Source organism: Aythya ferina (assembly GCF_964211825.1).
Source record: "Aythya ferina genome assembly, chromosome: 7".
In the NCBI taxonomy this organism is placed as follows: Eukaryota; Metazoa; Chordata; class Aves; order Anseriformes; family Anatidae; genus Aythya; species Aythya ferina.
Genome location: NC_140302.1, coordinates 6,015,426 through 6,037,584, shown reverse-complemented (window position 1 = coordinate 6,037,584; position 22,159 = coordinate 6,015,426). Strand labels below are relative to the sequence as shown.

At 46.7% G+C, this 22,159-nt stretch overlaps 2 protein-coding genes and 1 long non-coding RNA gene across 6 annotated transcripts in view; 1 reads left to right on the top strand and 2 right to left on the bottom strand.

Annotated features, from left to right (window-relative positions):
• The window catches only part of IPMK (inositol polyphosphate multikinase), a 40,592-nt gene extending 36,335 nt beyond the window's left edge, over window positions 1-4,257 (bottom strand). Inside the window, exon 1 of one of the 4 annotated variants that reach the window (XM_084525133.1) lies at window positions 3,962-4,257. In XM_084525133.1, the coding sequence (XP_084381259.1) occupies window positions 3,962-4,136 (175 nt within the window). In that variant the 5' untranslated portion in view covers window positions 4,137-4,257. Of the gene's footprint in view, window positions 1-1,383; window positions 1,406-3,162; window positions 3,483-3,554; window positions 3,781-3,961 lie in introns of those variants that run through there. The other 3 variants (XM_084525134.1, XM_084525135.1, XM_084525136.1) reach the window with 3 other exon arrangements.
• A 126-nt stretch (window positions 4,258-4,383) lies between these two features.
• On the top strand, window positions 4,384-12,971 carry LOC311439461. Its single transcript, XR_014694726.1, has 4 exons — window positions 4,384-7,104; window positions 7,857-8,432; window positions 8,816-9,355; window positions 9,986-12,971. It is a non-coding gene; the product is annotated as an uncharacterized lncRNA (long non-coding RNA).
• On the bottom strand, window positions 11,807-21,516 carry CISD1 (CDGSH iron sulfur domain 1). Its single transcript, XM_084525137.1, has 3 exons — window positions 21,379-21,516; window positions 18,013-18,218; window positions 11,807-13,820 (listed from the first exon to the last, which is right to left on the bottom strand). The coding sequence occupies exons 1-3, from the start codon at window positions 21,407-21,409 to the stop codon at window positions 13,731-13,733; spliced, it is 327 nt and encodes a 108-aa protein (XP_084381263.1). The 5' UTR covers window positions 21,410-21,516; the 3' UTR covers window positions 11,807-13,730.
• Between the last annotated feature and the right edge of the window lie 643 nt (window positions 21,517-22,159).

Here is a 22,159-nt window from a genome sequence, read left to right as displayed (position 1 = left end):
GTTTTTCCAACAGTGTTAAGAAGCTGAAGATAAAGGATGTAGTCCCAAGTTTAACACTTTTTCCACAAGCTGAAGTAGAAATATCTGGCCTGCAGACATATTTCTATACAAGCTGCATCGAAAGAGCACTTCTGCATTGCTAGAGGTAACACCCTTACAGCACTCCATGCTAATTATATACTGCTATTTCTATCACCCATAATTATAACACAATGCAGAGTTTCATCTCAGCTGGCAACCACTTTCATTGTGTCCCCCAAAAAGCAAAATATCCTCCCCAAACAGCCTTAGTGACTCTGCAGTCAGCAGTATTGCTGAGTAGACGCATGAGAAACTCTCCTTAATATCTGAGGGTATTAAGATATCCTTAATATCTGTCCATATCCAAAGATGGATATGGACAGCAATGGAGAAAAGTAATTGCGTCTCTGCGAACCACGCTCTAAGTTTCAAATCACCAGTTACAGGAGAAAATGAAAAAAAAAAAAAAAAAACACTTCTGGAACAGAAATTTTCTCCTTGGATTTATTCATAGTTTTTCATATAATAATTTATTTTGTTTAAAAGGAAGACAAAAATATGTCAGCTGTATCCAAAATACGTTCCATCTTCAGCTTACCACTTGAGAAGAAGCAGCAGAACAAGCCAGGAACTTTGTGACCCAAAAACAGTCTGCAGTTGTAACAGCAATTGTGTTTTCACCTTTTGGAAAGCATAATCTCTGAATGGGCTCTGTTGTGCAGACTTGGAAACTAAACAAAATCTTTAGAGCCTGAAATACTTACTGTAAAACAACCACCAGACTTTGTGAAGTTGTTTCATTAGTTGGCCGTGCCAACAAACAAAGAGTGGTTTTAAAAATTTGTGTAAAACAACTCTCAAGTCAAGCTGCTTGCTAAAAGCTGGATTTTTTTTTTATATACTTTCCAGACTAGATAAAAATATTACCGTGCCATGCCAACTACCACATCTTCAAGACACAACAGCTTCCCCCTGCCCTCCCTGTACCCTTTTACATGTGCTGGAAAGCACTTAGCAGGGTGCACAAAGTTTCTGAATGATGTGTTTTGAGTGAATTACTAGTGATCACAACATTAAAGGTTTTATAGCACTCCTTAAAGCCTGCATGTTGGCACTGGTGATAAGACAAGTGGACAGCCTACAAGGTACAAAAACCAGTCAAACATTCCTACAGGTAGAACCCATACGCTACTGGGCTGAAACCTGGGCTTTCACGCCAAGTTACAGTAAGTACTTTCCACCAGAACACCACACTGTGGATCAAGATGGATGACAAGATTTATTAGTTTAAGAGATTAAAACAGCCTGACGTTGTCTGAATCCCCTCATACTCTGGATTTCTTGACAGAACTGAGCACCTACCCTGCATCTGGGACAAAGGCAGGCTGGAAACCAAGGACTCATGTTTTAGCACTCACCCTGAAGATGAACACTCCGTAAGCTTCTCCTGATCTACCACATGAGATATCTTCACTAACATCAGGACATTACTCATGGCTTTGTTTTAGGATTCCTACTTTTTTTTTTTTCCCTGCATGCACAGGGAGAGGCTTTGTTTTAATAACTGAAGTAGCAATTTAGTGTTTCTGAATAAGCAGCTGAACTATACCAAAATTAAAATTCTGAAATATCTCAAAAATGTTTATCTGTGGCTTTGCATGCAAAGCTTGCTAGCATACTGAAGCTCTTATCTACAGCAAACATAACCAATATAGATGCATGTGCGTTTTAAAAAAAATTCAATCCATGTGCTTCACCCATTTCGCACAAACACGCTCTAAAAAGTAGTGTATCTCCTCAACTCCTGTCTCTCTCTACCTGCCTATGGAGAAAAGCCGCAACCCAAGGCCACAACCTTACTTACTACACGATTTACTGTCTTTGGGGGAAAGCACTACTGAACAGAGCATTCACCAAAAGGTCAAACTCAACGCCCAAAAGCCAGAGTGATACGTGTCCGTGCAAGGAGACTGCTAGAGCCCTGTCTTTGCACAGCAGTGACAGCCACAGGAAGCAAAGGGAAAAGGGAAAGGTTATTAGAAAGGAAGAGAAGCTGGTGACAAAGACATCTTAATGTGCACTTTAACAAAAAAAAAATAAAATTACTTCAAGTCCTTTCTATGTCTGTATGTGGGCACAGAAGGGAAGCCAAGCCCAGAGGACAGCAGTGACAGGCAGGAGGAAGCTTGGCAGAACAAGGAAGGTTCTGAGCTTGAATCAGCAGACAGCTCAGACACTAACACCAGCGGGATACATCCTTCAAGGTGCATTTGCTATGTTTTGTGCATAGCAACGGATGCATCCACATAAAAAGAAGCACTGCATTTATAATTTTAGGCTTTTAAAATGCTCGAGGTTTAATGAGGTAGGAAAGGGTAGAATGGAAAACAGCAGGAAGGGTGACTACTGTAGGAAAAGGCAGAAAAGGCAATGGAGAAGGTACGAGACATGCTGGTCTCCTCACACAGACTTAAAATTATCACAGATCCTGGCGCACATATTGTCTGTGATATTCCTTACCAGAGCTATTAGTAACTACATACATCCACACATCTGGCCACTCACTTCATAACAAAGACACCACAGGGAGCAGCACTGCAGAATTATACATGACCCTGTATCTTTAGCATCTCAACTGCCTGTACTCCTACTAACAATATCTGTAAAGAAATAAAATGGGAAGATTCAGTTACAAAAATGAGAGAACTGGGAGTACCACAGAGCAGCCTCGATCTTCACTTAAAGGTAAAACTCAAGTTTCTAAGAAGAGATCAACAGCGGCAGTACCTCTGCAGGAAAATGTCAGCCCTGCTCCTTCGATCTAATGGATCTGGTGTTACCTAACCCGTTTGATCAGCACCCACAGGAGAGATGATGTATCACCCAGGTGACAAAGATTCAGCTGATGGAACTCTGATAACAACTGACGTGCCAAAGGTGAGACTTTCCCTGGAGGTGAACCTTCCTCGCCTGACCCCACCCCATATTACAAACCACGAGCAACGAGGCCAACGTACAGCTCCAAGGACCCCCTTGATGTTTTATTGCCTCGGTGGCAGCGGGGACAGTGGGCGAGAATTACTCTGCTGCAGAGATAATCAGCAGCAAGACTCCATGAAGCTCCAGATAAGACAAACTCACGGTGCCATTCGTGTTGCAATTCCATCTACTGCTGGCTGAAGGGGCAGGAGGTTCCGTCTTTGGCCTGTTCAGCAGGGGCAGCTCCTACGGCCGGGGTTCAAAGGCAGCTTTACTCCTTCTACTCCTCACAGCTATTCTAGAAGGTCACCATGAGCACTGAATGATGTGTACCTCACGCTCGGCTCGGGAGCAGGTGTTATACCAAATCCGATGACTTGGAAGGCCCGTAATAACAACCTTTGGCAATGTTAGCTGTATGGAGGCCCCCCACAAGGCACTGACCGCTGCCTACACTGAAAGGAACCTTTATGGGAAGACCTCAGTCCTCAACCTGAAATTAAAATAATAATTAAAGGCTGGGGGGAGGAGCTTCAGGAATGCTACATCCTCACCATAAGCAGGTAGAGGATCTTGACGACCTCTTCGGACCCCCGCAGCTCTATCACCGGACATTACAAGCTGACATTTGGGGCTTGCTCCTGTCACCAGATCAGTGAGCAACGACCGAGTTCTCCCATCTCTTCCAAACCCACAGCAGGCACTTGCGGAGCAGCGCCTGGAAGCAGGCAGACGCCTCAGGTCCTCAGCCACAGCACCCCCGGGGGCGCACACCCAGCCTCAGCCACCTCGGTCCCCGCTCCGAGGCGGCTGCGGAGCCGAAGCCGGGCCGGGGGCGGCTGGCAGGAGCCCCGCGTCCCCTCAGCACCGCCGTGCAGCCGCTCCCCCGCTTACACAACGCCTCCCGTCCCCTCCCCGGGCCCCCCTCCGCCGCCTCCCGGCCCGGCCGGCCGCCGCTCACCGCCTTTATCCTTGCCGTACATGTGCCCGGCCACCTGGTGCGACAGCGGCACGCAGCCGTTCAGCCCCCGCCGCCGCCCGCCGCCCTCCACAGCCGCCGCCGCCGGGCCCGGGGCGGCGCCGAGCGGCGGCTGGGCCTCGGCCTCCTCCGCCGGCCGCGGGGGCTCGGTGGCCATTTCCCCGGGGACGCTGCCGGTGGCGGCGGCCGGGCCTCAGCGGGCGCTGCGTGGCGGGGCGAGGGCCCGCGGCTCCATCACCCCGCAGCCCGCCGAGCCGAGCCGCGCCGCCCGCCCCCGGCGCTGAGGCAGCGAGCGGCCCCGGCGCCGCCCCGCTCCGCCCCGGCCCCGCCGCCCCGCTCCGCCCCGGCCCGGGGCCGCCAGGGGTCGCCGCCGTGTGGTGCGGGAGGCCCGGGGAGGCCGCGGTTCTCCGCCGGTTCCCCCTCAGGGGTTGCTGGCGGGCCGCCCCGCCGCGGCCCCCCGGGCGCTGAGGGGGTTGTTGGGTGCCCCTGTCAGGCCTCTCGAGTGGAAAAGGGCCCTTCAAATGGCTTATGGGGCGCTGAACTGCCACCAGATCAGGAGTGGAGAAGGGATTAATCTCTGACCTGAAGTTTGCCCCCAAGGGGAAGGTGAAGCCCTAGATTCGCTCACAGCACCCCACAGCCTGAGGCTGTATTACCACTTGTTCCGCTATAGGGCAGGGATCAGCCCTATTTGCCACCCTGCAATTCCTGCTTTTGCTTCTCAATGTTCCTTTCCTTTCTAAAATAAAACGAACTCTGCAAATACCAGTCCTGCACTTTTTATAGACTCATTAAGGTTGGAAAAGTCCTTCAAGATCATTAGGTCCAACCGTCACCCTACTACCAATGTCAATTTTTACTACCAATGTCGATTTTGCTGCCATATCCATCAGTACCAAGTCGTCTTTAGCATTAGTAGGGCATAGGAACAGGAAAACGAGGTGGAAGATGAAGCCGTATCCATCCGTATCTTGTTCAGCATTAGCAGGACACACAAATGGGAAAACAAGGCCAGAGGTGGAAAATGAATCATAGCAGATATACGGCATTGCCACAGATTTTATAAAAATTGGCTGATGGACAGAGGGAATCAGCACAGGTGTTAGAGGAAGGATGACACAGTGAGCTCAGGTATTATGTGCCCCCTCTTCTCCATCCCATGGTTGGGAGATGTGGCTGGTAGGCCTTCATGGTTATTGAGGGGATTTACTGGGGAAATTATAGTGTCAGAGGAACAGGAAAGTCACAGGGGAAACAAGGTTATTGGTGTAGGGTGAGTGAGAGGAAAGAGGATGGAGTATAGATTTGTGAAAATCCAGTTTCATTAGACCCACAGAACAACTTGTTTCACTGACTATACTGACTAAAAAAGCAAGATCCTTTCTGAAGGAGCAAAACGTGACAGGAAAGTTACATTTCTCCCTCCTAAATGTCCAGTTCTCATCAGGTAGTAGTCTCCAGCCATAAAGACAAGGAGCCGGATGGTTGCAAGTGGAAGCTCCCATCTTCAGTTCCCCAACGCTGGATTTTTCCACGGGGATGCTGACGCAGGAGAGAAACTCCACAGCTTGGTGAGCCCTCGCACCAGAAAATTACTGGGGAAAAAAGGCACAAGAGGTACATGCCTGGCAGAAATAACACCCCCAGTCTTGGCAGCAGCTGCCACAAGGTTCGGATGCCGACCTGAGCCTCCGGAAAGATTTTTTTCCCTGCAGACGTGTGAGACACTTTGGCTGATCAGTATCTAAATGTACAGAGAAAAAACACAGATGTCATTTTAGACTTGAACCAGTGCCATCTACCTGAGCTTGAAATCTTATTGGAAAAAAAGAGCATTAAAAGGCTAAAAAAATGAAATTGAAAAGCTCTTCAAACACCTAGTCCTGAACAAATAGCTTCTAGATATCCTTAAAGCTAACAGAAGTGGACCTGGAGGGGATTGAAAGAAATACAAAAGCATGAGTAATTGGAATAAGTAAACACGGACTATTTCCTTTTTCCTGGTATTTGCTTTAGTCAGATTTATGCATATAGAAATCAAGTGACGTGGGACTCTATCTTTCTCTCACTCATTCCACCCTCATGCTTCTGCACATGGAGTTCACTAATCTTATCTGGGAGCTTATCCTAAAATAAAACAAGTGAAACCGAGAGAATACCGGAAAAGATAAATAATTAATTTCTCCACAGAGTGTGATTTTGTAAGAGCTTGCATCGAAAGCTGAATCGACCAGCAAGATTCCCAAGGAAACTTCTCAGCTCAGGGCTGTGCAATTGCACTCAAAGAGAAAGCGAAAGGGGCTGCAAAGAGCTCCTACAGAACGGGCAGGCAATTGGGAATCCACCACCAAGCAAATGCATTTGGTGAAAATACGCTTAATTCTGGATTACTCCTTCTCTCTTCTGCTGAAAAACAATCGTACCTCAGTCGGCCTGACCAAAACGTAAATGCCACTGATGCCTAGAAAGTATTACGCATGCATTTAGTTTGCAGAAACTGCTGCACACTGCAAGAGGGAGTCTCTCCAGCAGGCTGCAAAGCTCCCCCAAACTGAGTAAGGATTACCAGAGAATCACTTTCTGCTGAAATAAAGCCCTTTTTCAAAGAGAACAGCTAGTTAATAACTAACCGCAAGACGCACGGTAGTTTAGTACAGGAAATAAGCTCATACTTCAGTGGAAGAGCAGGGGGACATTAGGTAAACACTTTAGAGCAGCTGGATTTTGGCCAAAATGCTCCTGCTCTAGAGGTGTGCTGACAAGGGGCACCGCCAGGTTTTTCACCAACTCTGAGCGTGTTTCACTGCTGCTTGTCCTCCGTTTTGCCAAAAACACCGCTCCTCTGCCAGGGACCCGTCTTCGTGGCGGGGTCTGAGCGAGAGAAGCGAATCCTGCTGCCCACAGAGCCACTTCCTGCAGCGCGCGGCCGCGCTTGCGTAGCTTCTGGCCGCCAAGTAGACTGCAGCAGAGGCGACAAGGACTGAACACACGGTCCTGATAAGAAATATTAGTCAACAAAACCAGCGCTTCTGTGGACGGACGAGGGCATCTGCAGCGGTGCTTCTGCGAGCAGGAGGGCCCATCCTGCTCAGATGGCATTCAGTAGAAATTGCAGCAGCGTGAAGGTTGTAGCCACGTCGCTTTCTTCTCTCCATTCCACAGCAGAGGCAGTGCTGTATCACACCCTCTTAAAATAGCTTGAGGTTTTCAATTCTTTAGTAAATTCACAGCAGCTCTATGCTTTTTTGTTCTAAAGTCTCAGTTACCTTCAACTGTTGTAGCTCTAAAGCTCACTGCGCTATCCCATTTTCTTTCCCAGCCACTGCCTTTTCACTTAAGCATCGGGTCCCACAACAGGAGCCTCTCTGATTAATATTTTACTTGGCCATGACTGATGCAACCTCTCTGACATTACTCTCCGCCCTAGCAACCAGGTACACCTGGGGTTTTCCAGTGTGAAAACAGAGCGACATTGTCAAACAACAACCTACACTCTCCGGAGATAATACAGAACCTTTAAAACATTTATTTTGAGGTTAATTCGTTGTGCATTTTCCGGATCACCTCTTCTACAAACTGAGCTGCAGCTTTACGTTTTGGAAGTCCGTTTTGTATTAGAAAGTTCCAGGGACAGTAAAGATAGGGGGCTAATTTCAATAGTTTCTTTCTTCCTCAAAGTTATTGGACTTTTTTTTTTTTTTTTTTTAATGTGTCATTAAATAAACCAAGCACTGGATTTGGAGGAAAGGTTCATTTTTGGACTGAAAGGAGGTTAAAGGCTGGGCAGCAAATAGAAGGGCTTTCAGGGTGGAGAGGAGGCCGCAGAGGGTGGGTACCGAGGTCAGTTTTATTCATCATATTCATTCATGACCTGCAGAAGGAAGTGTGCACGGAATCGTCAGGTCTGCGGATGCTCCTGACCTTGGGGCAGTCCAACGAAAGGCACAACATTGGCACAGGAGCTTCTGTGTGGATCAGCCTAAGATAACACATGTAAAGAAAAATAATCCACGCCAAGCTGAACCTGGAACTGGCTGTCACTGCCCAGGAAAGAGATCCTCAAGTCACTGTTGACAGTTGTCTGAGATCATCAGCTCAGCGTGCATCTGCAGCCAAAACCAGCCAACAAAATGTTGGGCAACATCAGGAAGAGCATTGAGAAAGACAAAAGGCATCACTGAGCTGCTTTGCATAGCCCCAGCATGCCGTGTACTGAGTCCAGCTTTCACGCCTGGTCTCTCGTGGAGGATAGAAGTTACCATTATTTAATCAATGCAGAAGATGGAATTACACCATGATTTCAGGAAACTTGGTTTTGCTGCCTCCAACCCCAGCAAACAGCCAGGAGAGATGTATAGCTTTGACATCTTGGGGCAACAAGTTACACTTAGTTCTGAAACAGTGGTATTAGGGCAGTGTCTTCAGTACCATCACCTGGTCTGGTGGATTGCAGGTAGCTAAAGACTACTCCCTTTGCCTTTCTAAACAAAGATTTTATGAGCACAGCCTTGTATCTCTACCAGGGCATCGCTCAGGTTTTACAAATGCATGATGGCATTTTACCAGTCACATCCTAATGTTTTAAGATAACCCTGGTTCTTGGTTTAAGATGATTAACATGCCAAGAGGTTTATTTAAAATGCCTCTTTGTCTTTCCCTAGAGGCTAGTTACATTGCCTCCATGTGCTGTAAAATTAAACACCTATTTATTGACTAAACCCACTGCCAAGTGGCATTTAAAAAATAGGTCTCTTCTACTCAACGGTATTTTTTGCCTGAGCTTTGTCTGCAAAGCAAAAGAATTTCAACACTTAAAAAGCAATTTAACCCGCACAGATGTTGGAGTCAAGAAGAGATGGAAAGAGCAAGATCACACTGTTTAAAAAGAACAACAAATTCAATAATTACTGAAGCCTAAGTCAGTTCTGGCCGTTGTTTTGGTACTCAAGTCTAGAGCAAGAGTGCTGGCTGTGAACAGACAGTGCGTCTTGACCACGTTTTATCCATGTATGGTTATATTTGCCAGCTGCAGAAAAGTATTTGAGAAAAGTTACGCAGTCAGTGACCTTCTCATTCATTCTGCTGCGTTCCTGTTGCCAGCTGACTTGACTGAACGGCGCAAACACTCCAGCTACCGAGCAGATCCTTGCAGAATGATGAATTTTGAATGCTTCACACATCAGAGCTGTAATTTCTGGTGTGCTCAGGAAGCTCCACATCTACGCACAGGCTTCTCCTGGAGAGCAGAAGGCACTTTTTTTGGGTGTGTGTGTCTATAAATGTGCCCAAAGCATAGATGAGCGAAGTGGACTGAATTCTCCTGTGCTGCAATGACATAAGCCTGCTGCAGTTTTACCAGCTTCAGGAAGAATACAGGTAAACACTCCTCTTTATTACAATTTCACAACTAATTAAACACTTTACAAGGATAGGCATGCACGAACATTGGCCTGCTAACAGGGGACCCACGGTGTAAGCGTACGCTGCTTTCTGTGCAGTCCTGCAGCATTTCACAAACTGGGGAGGGAACACACACAGTAAGCAGCAGAGGTCTGCCCGAGGCACATAACCCCGCAGGCTCCAAGGGAAAGATTTTGGATAACAAATTAGCCTAATCTCTGGAGCTAATGAAGAGCCACTTTGTACATCTTACACTTCACCCTATTAAGAGGGATAATGAAGTGTGACACATTGTCTTCTGTGCTTTGATTTACCCCATTGATACTACCCAGCGATGTTATGTGGCATTAAATCTTCTCTAGCTTGCTCCTCGCTGCCCCGATACCCATCCTAAATTAATGATGGCTGGAGGAAAACGGTCGTTCTCCTCACAGTGCAGAAGAGTCATGCTGACACAGGGAAAAGACAGCAGAGCAAGCCTGGGTGCACAAAACTTTTTGGGGAACGGTTATCCAAAGCTGCCCGACTTAATACATGACAGTGTTTGTAGTATCTGACAGTGTCAGTATCTGCAGTGACAACAGAGGAGGCATTTGGTCTTCTCAGCAGGTCCGTGGGATGTGTCTGACCGGCCCGAAATAGCGATGCTGAGCCCCGATGAACTCAGGCTGGTGGCAGCCGCGCTGGGGCCCAGCCCCACCACCGACGTGCCGCAGGGACAGCACGCCCTCCTGCCCGAGCCAGCCAGGGCCATGGGTGGGTTTTATCAGCCTTGAAGGCAGCTCAAACAAAAGCTAAGACCTGTGTGCTCAGGATGGGGAAAGAGAAGCCAGCTGACAAGGTTTCTTTGCCGTACCAATGTTTGGTTTCACGCCTACGTGGCTACCCTTCCTGCTATTATAAGATGTTCTTCCGTTAGCGCAGTGAGCAGCGATGATACAGCACTGACTCACGTCTCGACGTCTGTAGCTGGCTGTATCACACTTCAAAGGAAAATCCCCGGGCAGCTGCTATGCGATTCTCTGGCATAAATTTCACAGACCCCAACCTCTGCTGCAGGCTGCCCCGACGGCCCCAGAAAGAGGCCCCAAGCCCCTAGGGTATCCCGAAGATTTCAGGAGGGTCTGTGGCCAGCTCTGCTGCTGGGGAACTGGTGATAACCACCAGTTCCTGGATTCAAGCCTCCGTGGATGAAAAGCTGCTTTGTGCCAAGCTTCTTTCTGCAGCACTCTTAGTTTGATACCTGGGCTCAGACAGGCAGCAAGCTACTGAAAAAAAAAAAAACATAGACAGATGCAAATATAAAAACCCCTCCAGAGCAGCACTCTCCACGTCGAGCCATACCAATCGCACAGCGTTTGTTTCCTCCTAGCGGGAGAGCGTGTGATTGCAGCGCTGCCCTCCGCCGCTGGAAATGAGCTATTAGAGTAATGGTGATAATTGAGCATGCAGAAAATACTCTACAACCCACAGCTGCCTCCTCCTCAACACCAGCAATTCCAGCAACGCTTTGGTATTTGACATCCAGACTCTTTTGGTGAGTGAGACTTGGCTGCTGCAAAATCAGTATTTTTCTTTGTTTCACCTTCCACTGAAAAGTAATGATGTAGAGTAGAAATATACTCTGGGACAGGGATCCTTCACTACTTTCACTTGTACCACAATTGTGTTTCAATCTAATGTGAAAATGCACATTTGCAGACGAATTTCTTGATAGTTTAAACCTGGCAAAGATCTAACCAATTCGCTTCCCCTCCTAGAGGTTATTTGAGGAAAACACTGAGTACCAAATTTCAGGGACCACTAGAGCAGGTAAGCACTCAGTCATACGACTATAACCTATTCTAGTAAAAAGGCAGAAAAATAAAAGTATTTTGTGGAGCTCACTAAAACTACTGGCAAGTTTGTTTACTCACGTTCGGGTTCTCTCTTTTCACTATCAAGTTTAAACAGACCACGCATGCAAGTAGCAGGAACTTTTTTTAGGTACAGCAGAGAAAACTGTATGTGCACTGAAATAAACTCTACTTCATGTCAACATTTGTAAGTGTGACACTTCTCCAACACAAACTCACCAGGATGTAAACCAGCAAAGACTGCTTCTGCATCCTCTCCTCTTGGGAAGAAGCACTTCTCATGAAACCCTCTTCTCTGACACTCAAGCACCCAGAAATGTTTTACAAGCAAACTCCAGGACTCGGGACATTCGTCTGAGACTTCGGGACTTTATCTCTTAAAACACGACTGTAGTTTTCATGGAACATTTATTCAAGAGCAGCTGGACTGGGCTGCTACCAGGAAAAGAAGACTCAGAAGGAAAACCCAACCTGGACACAGGTTTATGATTACAGCAGCATGATTTGTGGTGCAATTCTCCCCAGAAAGAAACAGCACACTGACGAGAACACAGACAACACAGCCTTGAGGTTAAGATGAACTCAAATGTGTATTTGACAAAAATACAGAAATATCCAGTGCCATAGTCTAGTAGTACAGAAATAACTTTGTTTTGGATAAAACAAATGTTTTTGATAATTTAAGGTTAAAACAACTTTCTATGTGCATCAGTACTTGGCCAAGTAAAAAATATCAAGTACCTTTACAGTCAAGACAGGAAGAAAATGAGACACTAAATATATTTGACTGCAACTTCTTGCAAGTAGAGGTCTCTCCCAGACAGTCGTTGCCCCCTGCGTTGCACTCCACCTGCACACAACTTTCCTTTACTTCTGTGCCACGTTCTCTACTTGCTGTGCCTTCTGCCAAAGTTTGAACCGCTCAGCTAAGACCTCAGCCTCTGAAAGACTCACATTGAGAATATGCAAAATGTTTTCTTCAGTTTTAACCAGCTGTACCGACCACACCCTTAATAAAAATAAAACCTCTATCGCCCCAATCATCTGGAAGGATCTTTAAGGGGTCCAGGTTAAAATTTCAGCTTCTTGACGAGGCCTTTTCTCTAGCTCTGAGGTAGTCTCTCCCTCTGGACATTGGACATCACGCAAGCTGCAATTATGCTAGTGGACCAGGTTTAATACACAACTGCCCTCTGCCACCACATTCTTTGGGTTTTGCTTTGTAGTAATTTGCACACTGATAAATCAAAAGCTATTTATGGAAACCAACATTACAGCCATTAATACAGCTGTGTCAGATGAAGCAGACAAGTGCCATACAACAGGAGGATGAGTTCTCATCTCATCCTTCCTTTTCCCTATGTTTCTAGCTGCCACCAAAGCCTGTCTGTGTCTGTTCTTTTGGTAAAATTAGCTGATCCACATTAGCAGTTAGCCCAGGAAGGCAGGAGCTATTTAAGACACATTGAGCCTAAGGGCACTTAGTAAAGGTGTGCCTGCTCCCTCTGCAGGAGGAGGAAGAGTCCTCCACAAGCAGCTGGAGCAATGATGAAGCAGACAGTAACAGTGGGTGGGTGGGGTTAGTTTTTATTTTAGCTTCTGGGATAAGTCAGCATAGCCTCCCTGTCCTGTGGTCTGGGGAAATTAGCTCCACTGCTAGAGAGTGCAAGTGAAACTAAGGCTTTCTAGCAGCAAAAAAAGAAAAAAAAGGAGAAATCTGGCCACTCCTGCCCACCACTCTGAGCACTTCGTGTCCTTCCACTCATCTGTTACCACAGCTCTCACAGAGACCATCTAATCCTACTTTAGACACAGGGCTGCTGTTCCGGTAGTATGTTTTCCACACCATATGGTAGTAGGGTCAAGTTTCAACAGGGCTGTTAAATCAAAGGTGAAGCTGCCCTTTAGCCCCAGCTAGCTACAAGCATTTTACATTTTCTGTTCAGAGCAGTTTTAAGTGCCTTCTTTCATGGAAGCCACGCAGAATGGTAGTGTTATAGGCCAAACGGGACATCTGCAGAAAACGCAGCATGATCAGAGGTTAAGCTGCATTTTGGCACCATGATTTCTTTCCTGCCGCTGCCTTTTAAGCAGAACTCTATCCAGATCCATGACTTTCAAACCTCCCCCAAATTTTAAGATCTCCCTTCTGAATATTCCTTCTGCTGAATGGCCTCAGAGTAGTACACATGTATTTGAAAATACCAATAACTATTTTCTCAGGTACATTCTGTGTGTCATTTTAGGTTCATACTCAATGGAAGGGCACACACACTTTACAGGACAAAAAATTAAACCATGACTATTTAGTAAATTATGCATTGTAGTGATTAAGACAAGACAAGCACCAGAAAAAATACACATGCTGAAGCCTGATGTATCTACTACACTGGAAAGTCTTCAGTGACATGACAATGAATTTGTGGTTTTTCCCCCCAATCACAAGCGAGCAGAGGATTTGTCAGACATTCATTTTGTAGCTTCCACTGTCCACTCTACGCCTCCTTCCTCTTGATGATCAGCGGCCCGACATTGTCGCCAGTTTCGTCGTTGTGCTTTGTGTGCGAGCCATCGCACAGTGGGAACTGAAATGAGAAAGAACAAGCACATCTAAAGTACACCCGCAGCCAGAATTAAGAACCCATGTTGAGAAGTTCATCAGAACGTCTCCTCGTTAAATCCACCCTGACTGCAGACTGTCACTTCTGCACCGGCACTTCAGGGCTTCCTGAAGTTTGGCTGGACACCGGTTCTGTCCATGTGAGCTCCGAGTGGACAAGGGGCTTGTTATGAAAACAAAGCAACTCAACTCCACGCTGTTTGGTGTTCCAACTTTGGGCCAGCACGGGGAAAACGCAGCCCGAGCTGACCTTCAACTGTCACCTGTCTGGAGAATCCTGCTCTCAGCCTTGCCCCACACTCTGTTTTCCTGAGCAACAGCCAGAGCTGAGCACAGCTACAGATGGTAGGTGGGGAGAGGAAAAGAAACGGGAACAAATCCTGATTTTTTTTTTCCTGGTTTTCCTCGGCATAGAAAAGGACAGCTTCCCTGGCTCATCTCTTAGTTGAGAGACACACCAGGAGATTAGTCCTGCCTCCAGATGGCTAGTGCCAAGCTTTCTTTGCTTCATCCCGATAGGGCTAGCTTATCTCAGCGACACAAAGGTCCACTTGCGCAAGCTGGATTCTACATCAGGATTCTGACCTGGTGATGGAAATAAACCGCACTTCCAAAAGACATGTTTATTCATCAGGGGCTTCTAAGGGCAGCTCTGAGGAAGCAATGTGAAGAAATGTTTGTTCCATTAAAGAACTGGAACAGCCTGGCCGAAGCAAGACCCAAAGGGACTCCTTCAGCCAGCTGTAACTGCCCAGCTCCTGGGCTGCTCTCAGGAACAGTCTTTTCATCTGCAAAAGCCAAAGGACATTCTGCAAAGCAACAGGGGTTAGGTCAGACCCCATCGACACCCAGGGACGAGTTTTCAGGGCTGTGCCTCTTCTGCAGAGGACACCCTAGAGACAGTGACTTAAATCACACCCGTGTTTTGCATTCGGTTTCTATTTTTTTTTTGCTTAGAAGTAGCTGGAATCAAAGTCAGACATTAAGCTTGTGCCCCTAGCACACAATATCCCCTCACAGTATAGTCACCATCAGTCTTTGACACGCCGTTGATCCCAATGTTCATGCCCCAGTCACAGCCTTAAATAAAACTGATGCCCCATCATCTGGGCTTAGCTAGAATAAAAGATTTCAAATGGCTGCATGAAAGCAACATAATGAAGACAACAAACCAGTAAGAAACGTTCTCAGAGTTCTAAAAATAAAGCCACATGCCTGTAGGGTAGGGTGGGGGCAGGCCAAGAGGTGAGGGTTTTTTAGTGTTTGCTTTTCAGTTACAGAATGTCAAAACCCATGCTATAAATGGCAGGTGAATTTTCCAAATAAAGACCACCTCCTATCCCCCCCAAAACTGGAAAATACTCATACAAGCTGATTCATGCAGGGACTTTTGAGTCAATCAATTATTTTTGATTCAATGAGGAGGTACTGACAGCCACTTGGCAAAAATGAGGGCAAACCCAGGTGTTTCCAGGCTAGCTGTTTCTCCAGGCAACACCAGAGACTATCGGTGTTCTTAGGAGCACTGCTCCAGCTTCCACCAGACACAGAACATCTCACGTGCCCCAAGAAGGCAGGCCCAAGGTCCAGCTGCAGTGACATCCCTACTTCAGGTGACAAAACTGGCTAAAACTTGCTATAAAGCAAGATAGCAACAGTGGTCAAAGCTCAAGCCCAGAGGGAGCTGTGCAGTGGTCTGGACAGCTCAGCTCAGCTCATTTCCCTTGGCACTGAATGGGTTTGTTTCTTCTGATATTCTGCAGCAGCGTTCCTCAACCTGCAGCCTGGGGACTACACCCACCTGGAAGACACAGACTGCAGGACGTTGCAAATAAACAAATTAAGATCCCCCCCCTTCAGCTCACAAGCACAAAAATGTAGAAGAAAACAAATGTTCTAACTTTAGACTAATTACTGTTTGGTTTTAAGACAAAACCCTTGCTTCTGCAGTGATAATTTTCAACAGTGGGGTTTTCCATGAAGCGTAAGCACTGCTATGATGTCCCTGATTAAAATCCTCATTATTAGGCAGCAGCAGAAGAAAACAAGTGCCTGCAAAATTTTCCACTGAGCTCCTTAATGCCTTTACAAGACCTTTCAGAGCAGAGTTCTAGGAACAGGCTCATTATAAGGCAGCCCCCCTCTACTTCCTTTTAGTGTCCGATTACAGCAACCTCAGCAGGACAGCACGTTCCTGAACTGACAACACCCCGCAATATATGGCAAAATGTAATTAACCAGATTTTTATTTCACACAACCAAGATAGAATCAAGCAATAACTAGAATAATTGCAAGAGCTGCAAACCTTAAATCCAGACACTAATTTTCCCTTTCTGTTTTCTAGAGGATGAAGCAGAAAATGTAAACACGGATGGTCAGCTTAGGATTTTTTTATTTTATTTTATTTTATTTTTCTGGTGAAAAGCACTGAAGGAGCTGCGTACAGTACAACCTGAGTAAATCTGAGTTTCAGCCTGAGTTAAACAACCAACTGCAGATACTTACACCTGCCTTTTTCCTCTACCTTTTTCTTCTCTGAAGTGGTTGCACTCAGGGCCACTTCCAACTCTGGGATGTTTGCTCTCCGTTGAGATTTAACCCAGAGACAGCATACACGTGCATACTACCTGCATGCTGCACAGCCAGCAGCACTGCATCTAAGTGCACACACCTCCCCACTGTACTATCCTACTGTATGCAATTTGGTCTGTGGAGCACTTGTGGCCATAGGGGATAAAACAACCTTGCTTTTTGGTTCGGAGCAGAGATGACAAGCCTGCCTCCACAGGAGTGCTTCGAAAATCCAGTCTACGTACAGCTACAAATGTCTAGGCTTTATCCTCAAGGTGATGAAGCTCTGGCAGCAGCAGGAACCCAAAGGTACAGTACCTGGAGAATGGCACACCGCAGCCCGACTGGAGCAGTCTCGAGGTATGAGAAGCCTGGCACTGAACTGGGTTTCTAGGCTGCTGGCCTCAGTTACCTGGCTTTGAACATTTGTATTATTTCAGCCTCCACACATTAGCACCTTGACTTAAAAAACTGCTCTGAAATATATGCTAGCTGTACGTGGACCAGGCTACTCATACAAGCCTCTTTCTCTTATTACAGGCCCTAGAACTACTGCTACAGACACACTGTAGAGATCTCGGTTGCTTCAAGTGTCTCACATTTCTATTTCAGATTTAAACCTGCCCTTACGGTGCCATTGAGTAGCTAGGTTGTCATGCTGAACGCTGATGTGAGGCAACTCATGTTGCCAACTTCACAGGCAAGCAAGTTGGACAGACCGATGCCAGGAGAGACTCTTCATTTCCCAAAAACAGTCTCCAAAAGTATGCCAGCATGATTTCACTGGTTCTTCCTTAGGATTACCCATAGAACTATGAGCTGCAAAGCTACCTCAAGTCCATCTTTCTGCACAAGCTTTTAACCACAATGACTTCCTTTTAGACTACTCCCATCACCACTGGAAACCGTTCACGGCTGTACTGATTTGTGAGGCAAAAGGCAGCTATCTACGGTCCGCAGAAATACTGCACAAGTAATTCAGGACAGAACAGCAGCGCCAGTAACACCATCTGTGCAAGTAAGGGTCTTCCCGAACCAGTTCTGCACTCTCCCTGTCTGTGTGATTTAACGGTGAGCTCAGACATGGCAAGTGACCATTTGACACCAGCCCCTGTATACCAAGAGACTTCTGGATGGGTTTTGGTCATTCACACCATGAACTAGCAGCAAGGAATCTTCTGACAGAGGAAGCTTCCAAATTCCTCCAGTAAAAGGCATTTAAGGTCCTCTCAGCCTGTGGCTCCTGAGCTCTTCTTCACCTGCCAGCAGACCAGTAATTTTGGATGTGTGTCAGTAGCAAAATGCAACCTGTTGTTCATGACTCATTGCTCTATACAGCAGCTGTCCTTTCAAGCTGTTTGCTTCTTCAGAGCTAAAGAAACACTGCTCACTATTAGCGCTGGTCTGCAGACTTTACTCTCCCTAAATCTACATAGGATTTTAAGGATTCAGTTACTACTACATCTCACTGCAGAACAGCTGAGGTGAAAAGAAGTTAGTTTCCTCTCCATGAAGCAGTCTGAAAACAGTTTTATTGAAAGATGCACGCACGTCAACAAAATGGGGCTATTTTTTCTTCTCTTACCTTCTTGGATCTCCAACAGCGACAGTACACAGCCTTGTCACCCAGATCTTCCATATCGAATGCATGGACTACCTTGGGGTTATCCTTCTGGATATGGAGATTCACCATTGCTTTGCAGCACTTGTCTTTAGAGAGAAATTTTTTGTAAGCTAGATACCCGACAGCAGCTGCTCCAGCAGCTAAGGAGACTGCAGCAATCCATTCAACTAGAAGAGAAGCAGAAAAAGAAAGTGTCAGGCTTTTGAGCAAAACATTCAATTCTATTAAAGCTACTCAAAGCAGTAAATATCTCTGTGCTCACAACAACACCTCCGTCTTTCCAAGTGACCTTTCTGTTCTGTGGGAGAAATGCAGGATTTTAGAACAAGAACATTTTCTCTTGATGCTCAGCCAGCTAATTTACTCCCTTCCACTGATCAGAGTTCTCCTTCACCCCAGTCCCTTCCCTGTAACATCAACAACTCAAACAGATCCCTCAAGGGTATGAGTACTGAGTAATTTATTTATTTTTTTTTAAACACATGCTATAACCAAAAATTTCCGAGCTGTTTGGCAATAGGGAAGTTATTTAAAATATTACCACTTTATAACAGTAACAAAAACCAGCTTAGATTAAATCCCTACTGAGGAGTACAGGTAAGAACACAGATCTGAAGGGATTATATTTAAGAACAATAGCACAAATTTAACTGGATTATCCTGACTCTCTGAAATACAACCTCCACTAAAACAGTTTTTTTCCACCACCTCCATCCTCACTTTTTCCCCACCTCTAGTTATCGCTAAAAACTTTGCAGTCTCGATCGCTCATTTTAATTTGCTTTTCTGCAACGTTTTTTCCTATTTTTTGTGGCTCTATTGTTTTCTCTCTGTCTCATGAAAACACCCTGGACTTTGGCCTAATGGTTCAGACCATCTAACAACAGTACATGGAATTAGACAAACACTTGTATGCTGAAATGCAGTCCCAGTAAGATTTGGGAAGAGGGATGGAGAATCCTTGCTATGTGCCTTACTAAGAGAAAAAGATGCATAAATCCTTGAAAGTTTGTTTCCGTAGTAAAAGGAAGCAGAGGAGACCAGCACATGCTGACACCTCCCCTGCAAGTGAGTGACAAACCTGCCCCGTAACAGGGTGACCAAGTTAAAGATGGTTTTCTGCATTTTAATATCAGATGACTGAGAGCATGTTTCCCTGCTCAAAAACTTCTTAAAACAATAAAAGACCCAGAGAACATACAGTGAATTCCATTTTTTTATACCCGTCCAGTGAGTTCTAATTTCTTTATCTTCCCATTGCAGACTAGCATGAGCAATGTATTAATTGTGATAGTATAGGGTAAGAACTGAGGAGGTGAAGTTGAAGAAGTGATTCCATGAAAGTCAGCGTTAATTTCGCAACACAGCCCAAACCAACCTGTGAGAAGCAGCAAGGTCTCCCAGGGGAAAGCACTACAGCCTGTAGCACCCTTTCCCCTTCCTGCTCAAGCAGGTTTCCAGGAGCCGAGAGGGGCTGTTGAGGGCAGGAGGCACCCAGGCAGCTCAGGGACAGGCCGGGTCTGACAGGTTCAAAGCAATTCCCCAGAAAATGTGAAGTGCAGCTACAACGATGGCCAGGAAGACAGAGGTATTGCCCAGAGCGGGCACCAGAGTACAAGATTCTGGCCATAAAAACACTTCTGTGACTACCAGCTCAGCAGAAAGGTCTGCACTAAAATTCACTGTCCTCCAGCACATTCAGAAAGAGCCAGCCTGCACATCTGCAGGTAACCCAGACCCCTCTAACCTCATAACCACGCACAGTGCAGTCAGCCCAGCAAGCAGGGATCATTAATTTAGAATACCTGACATCTTATTTTTAATTTCTTCCTTACTTCTTTTCCTGAGGCCCAGATTCATCTGCTACACAAATCCAAACATTTAAAGAAGCCTATCCATTACATTTCAGCATTGGCCTAATAAATGTCCTTATCTGAATTTATAAATGGAATGTCTCTCTTCTAATGAGATCAGCCTGCGAAGTTTCCAAGGTAGCAAGTCATCTTGTCAACCGTGTTTCACAAATAGATTTGGAAAAGCTGGAACGCCCGTTTAATCTTTTGAACTAAATCATAAACTGCGTTTGCGAAGGAAAACAGTTTTCAGAACTTTTAAAGTACTTTAAACGCTGTCTCAAGAGGCCTCCAGCACCAATTCAACAGTTTGCTGCCAAGCTCCTCTGTGCACTGCTTGAAGAGGCTCCTTGATACTGACGTGCAATGTCAAGTTTCTTTGTCTTCTCTCATTTTTTTTTTTTAAATAAGAAGATTAAAAGCAACATCTGAGATATTATTAAAGAAATCCTCACTCTGGTGTAATACAAAAACTCAGTGTCATAAGTCACGACAGAACAAGACACTACAGGCCCACGTAACATGGGAGAAAATTTGCTTCAATGCTATAATCACTACACAATGGAAAAGGCTTGGCTGGAGCTCCAGAAAAATTAATACATGAATGAAAGAAGGGAAGATAGAGGTAAAGAAATAAACCAAAGTCCAAGGAACGCAATCCCAGGAGAGCAGAAATAAACCAACAAGGAAAAAAATAATCAGAAGATAACAGCAAGAAGCCAATAACGAGAATTTAGTTTCTCCTCCATTCTTTGGGCATACTCTAAGGAACAATAGGGTTGGATCACACGGCTTTTCCTTCCTCCACTCCCTCCTCAGCCCGAAAATTACTCTGGATGTTTCCAGATATAGACAGCAGAGGCACTTCTAGGATCTACCAGAGAGCTCGGACACGTTATCAGCAGGACGAGCACGCATCTGCCAGCTGCACTGCCAAGCACACGGGGAAAACGAAACGCTCTTGGCTCCCCCGGCAGCACACAGTCCTGGCTGCCACATGGCTCACTTTACTTGCCCGATTTTTAAGCTACATCTTCTGGTTAAGAAGTGCTGATGGTATTTAGAAGTTGCCTATGGAGCAATGACTGCGTATATGAAAAACTCGGTCTTCAGAGGGGCTCCTAAATTTAAAGTCTCGTTCTCCTCCTTTTCTTGTCAATGAAAAAAATTGCTATTGCCCAGGCTTAACAATCGGGTAACGGGACTGGAACCAGTAACGGGACTGGCAATGCCCAGTGCCACCACACACGACACCGCCGCCCGCTGAGGGCAGAGGGGGGACGCGAACCCGCGGCCCCTCAGCGCTGCCCCCCACCCCCCCCACCCCCGCCGCCATTTTGTCAGCGGGGGTCCGGCGGGGCGGGGCTGCGCCCCCTCCCCCCCCCTTCTCCTTCCCCCCGTCCCCTCGCGTGTCGCCGTCCCCCCGCGTGTCCTCGCCCCGCGTGCCGCCGCCCCCACGCGTGCCCCTACCCACCCCGCACGCTGGAGTTCTGCCCCAGCCCCATGGCTCCCGCTCCCGCTCGGCCGCCGCGCAGGGCACACACAGCTCCGCGCCTGCGCCACCACGGCCGCCCGCCCGCAAGATGGCGGCGGGGCCCGCCCTCAACATGGCGGCGGGGCCGGCCCTCTGAGGGGAAAGGGGGCTTGGAGCGGCCGAGGGGGGCTGGCGGGGCCTCGAGGGGGCTCTCGGTGAGGGTGAAGCGGCCTCTGGGGCCCGCTGCAGGCACAGCAGGGGTGGTGGGCATCGCTATGGGGACGTAGGGCTAGTGGCCGTGGGTGCTGTGCTGGTGTATGGAACTCCTGGTTTTTGCTGTAGAGAAATGAACTGAAGAGCAGTGCCTTCAGAGAAATAGCCTTTTATGCCCCACATGCAGGTATTGACCTGAGAGTCTAGGCCTTTATTTGAAAAAGTAACGCCAAGAGTCCTAAAGGACTTGTGCAACTAGGACCTACTTAACCTTATGAGCAATAGCCTTTTATACCCCGTACACCCAGGTATTGACCTGAGAATCCAGCTCTTTACTTGGGGAAAAAAAAAGAAAAATAAATAGTGCCAGGAGTCCTCAAGGACTTGTGAGGCTGGGACCTACTTTTCTGCCTGTTAAGCAGCACACCTCTCCTTTTTCTACCCTACAGCATCTCGGATGCAACATCCATCTGGTACTGGTGGGTGGCTGCAGTTACAATAAAGCCAAACACAACATCCATCTGGTACTGGCTGCAGCTGCAGTAAGGCTAGGGCTTCCTGCAGGCTA

Coding starts and splice junctions, on each gene's coding strand:
- CISD1 (XM_084525137.1), bottom strand. CDS start 21,409: ATGGGGCTGGGGCAGAACTCCAGCGTGCGGG. Junction 18,219..21,378: donor GCAGAACTCCAGCGTGCGGG/GTGGGTAGGGGC, acceptor CTTCTCTTCTAG/TTGAATGGATTGCTGCAGTC. Junction 13,821..18,012: donor GCTGTTGGAGATCCAAGAAG/GTAAGAGAAGAA, acceptor TTCTCATTTCAG/TTCCCACTGTGCGATGGCTC.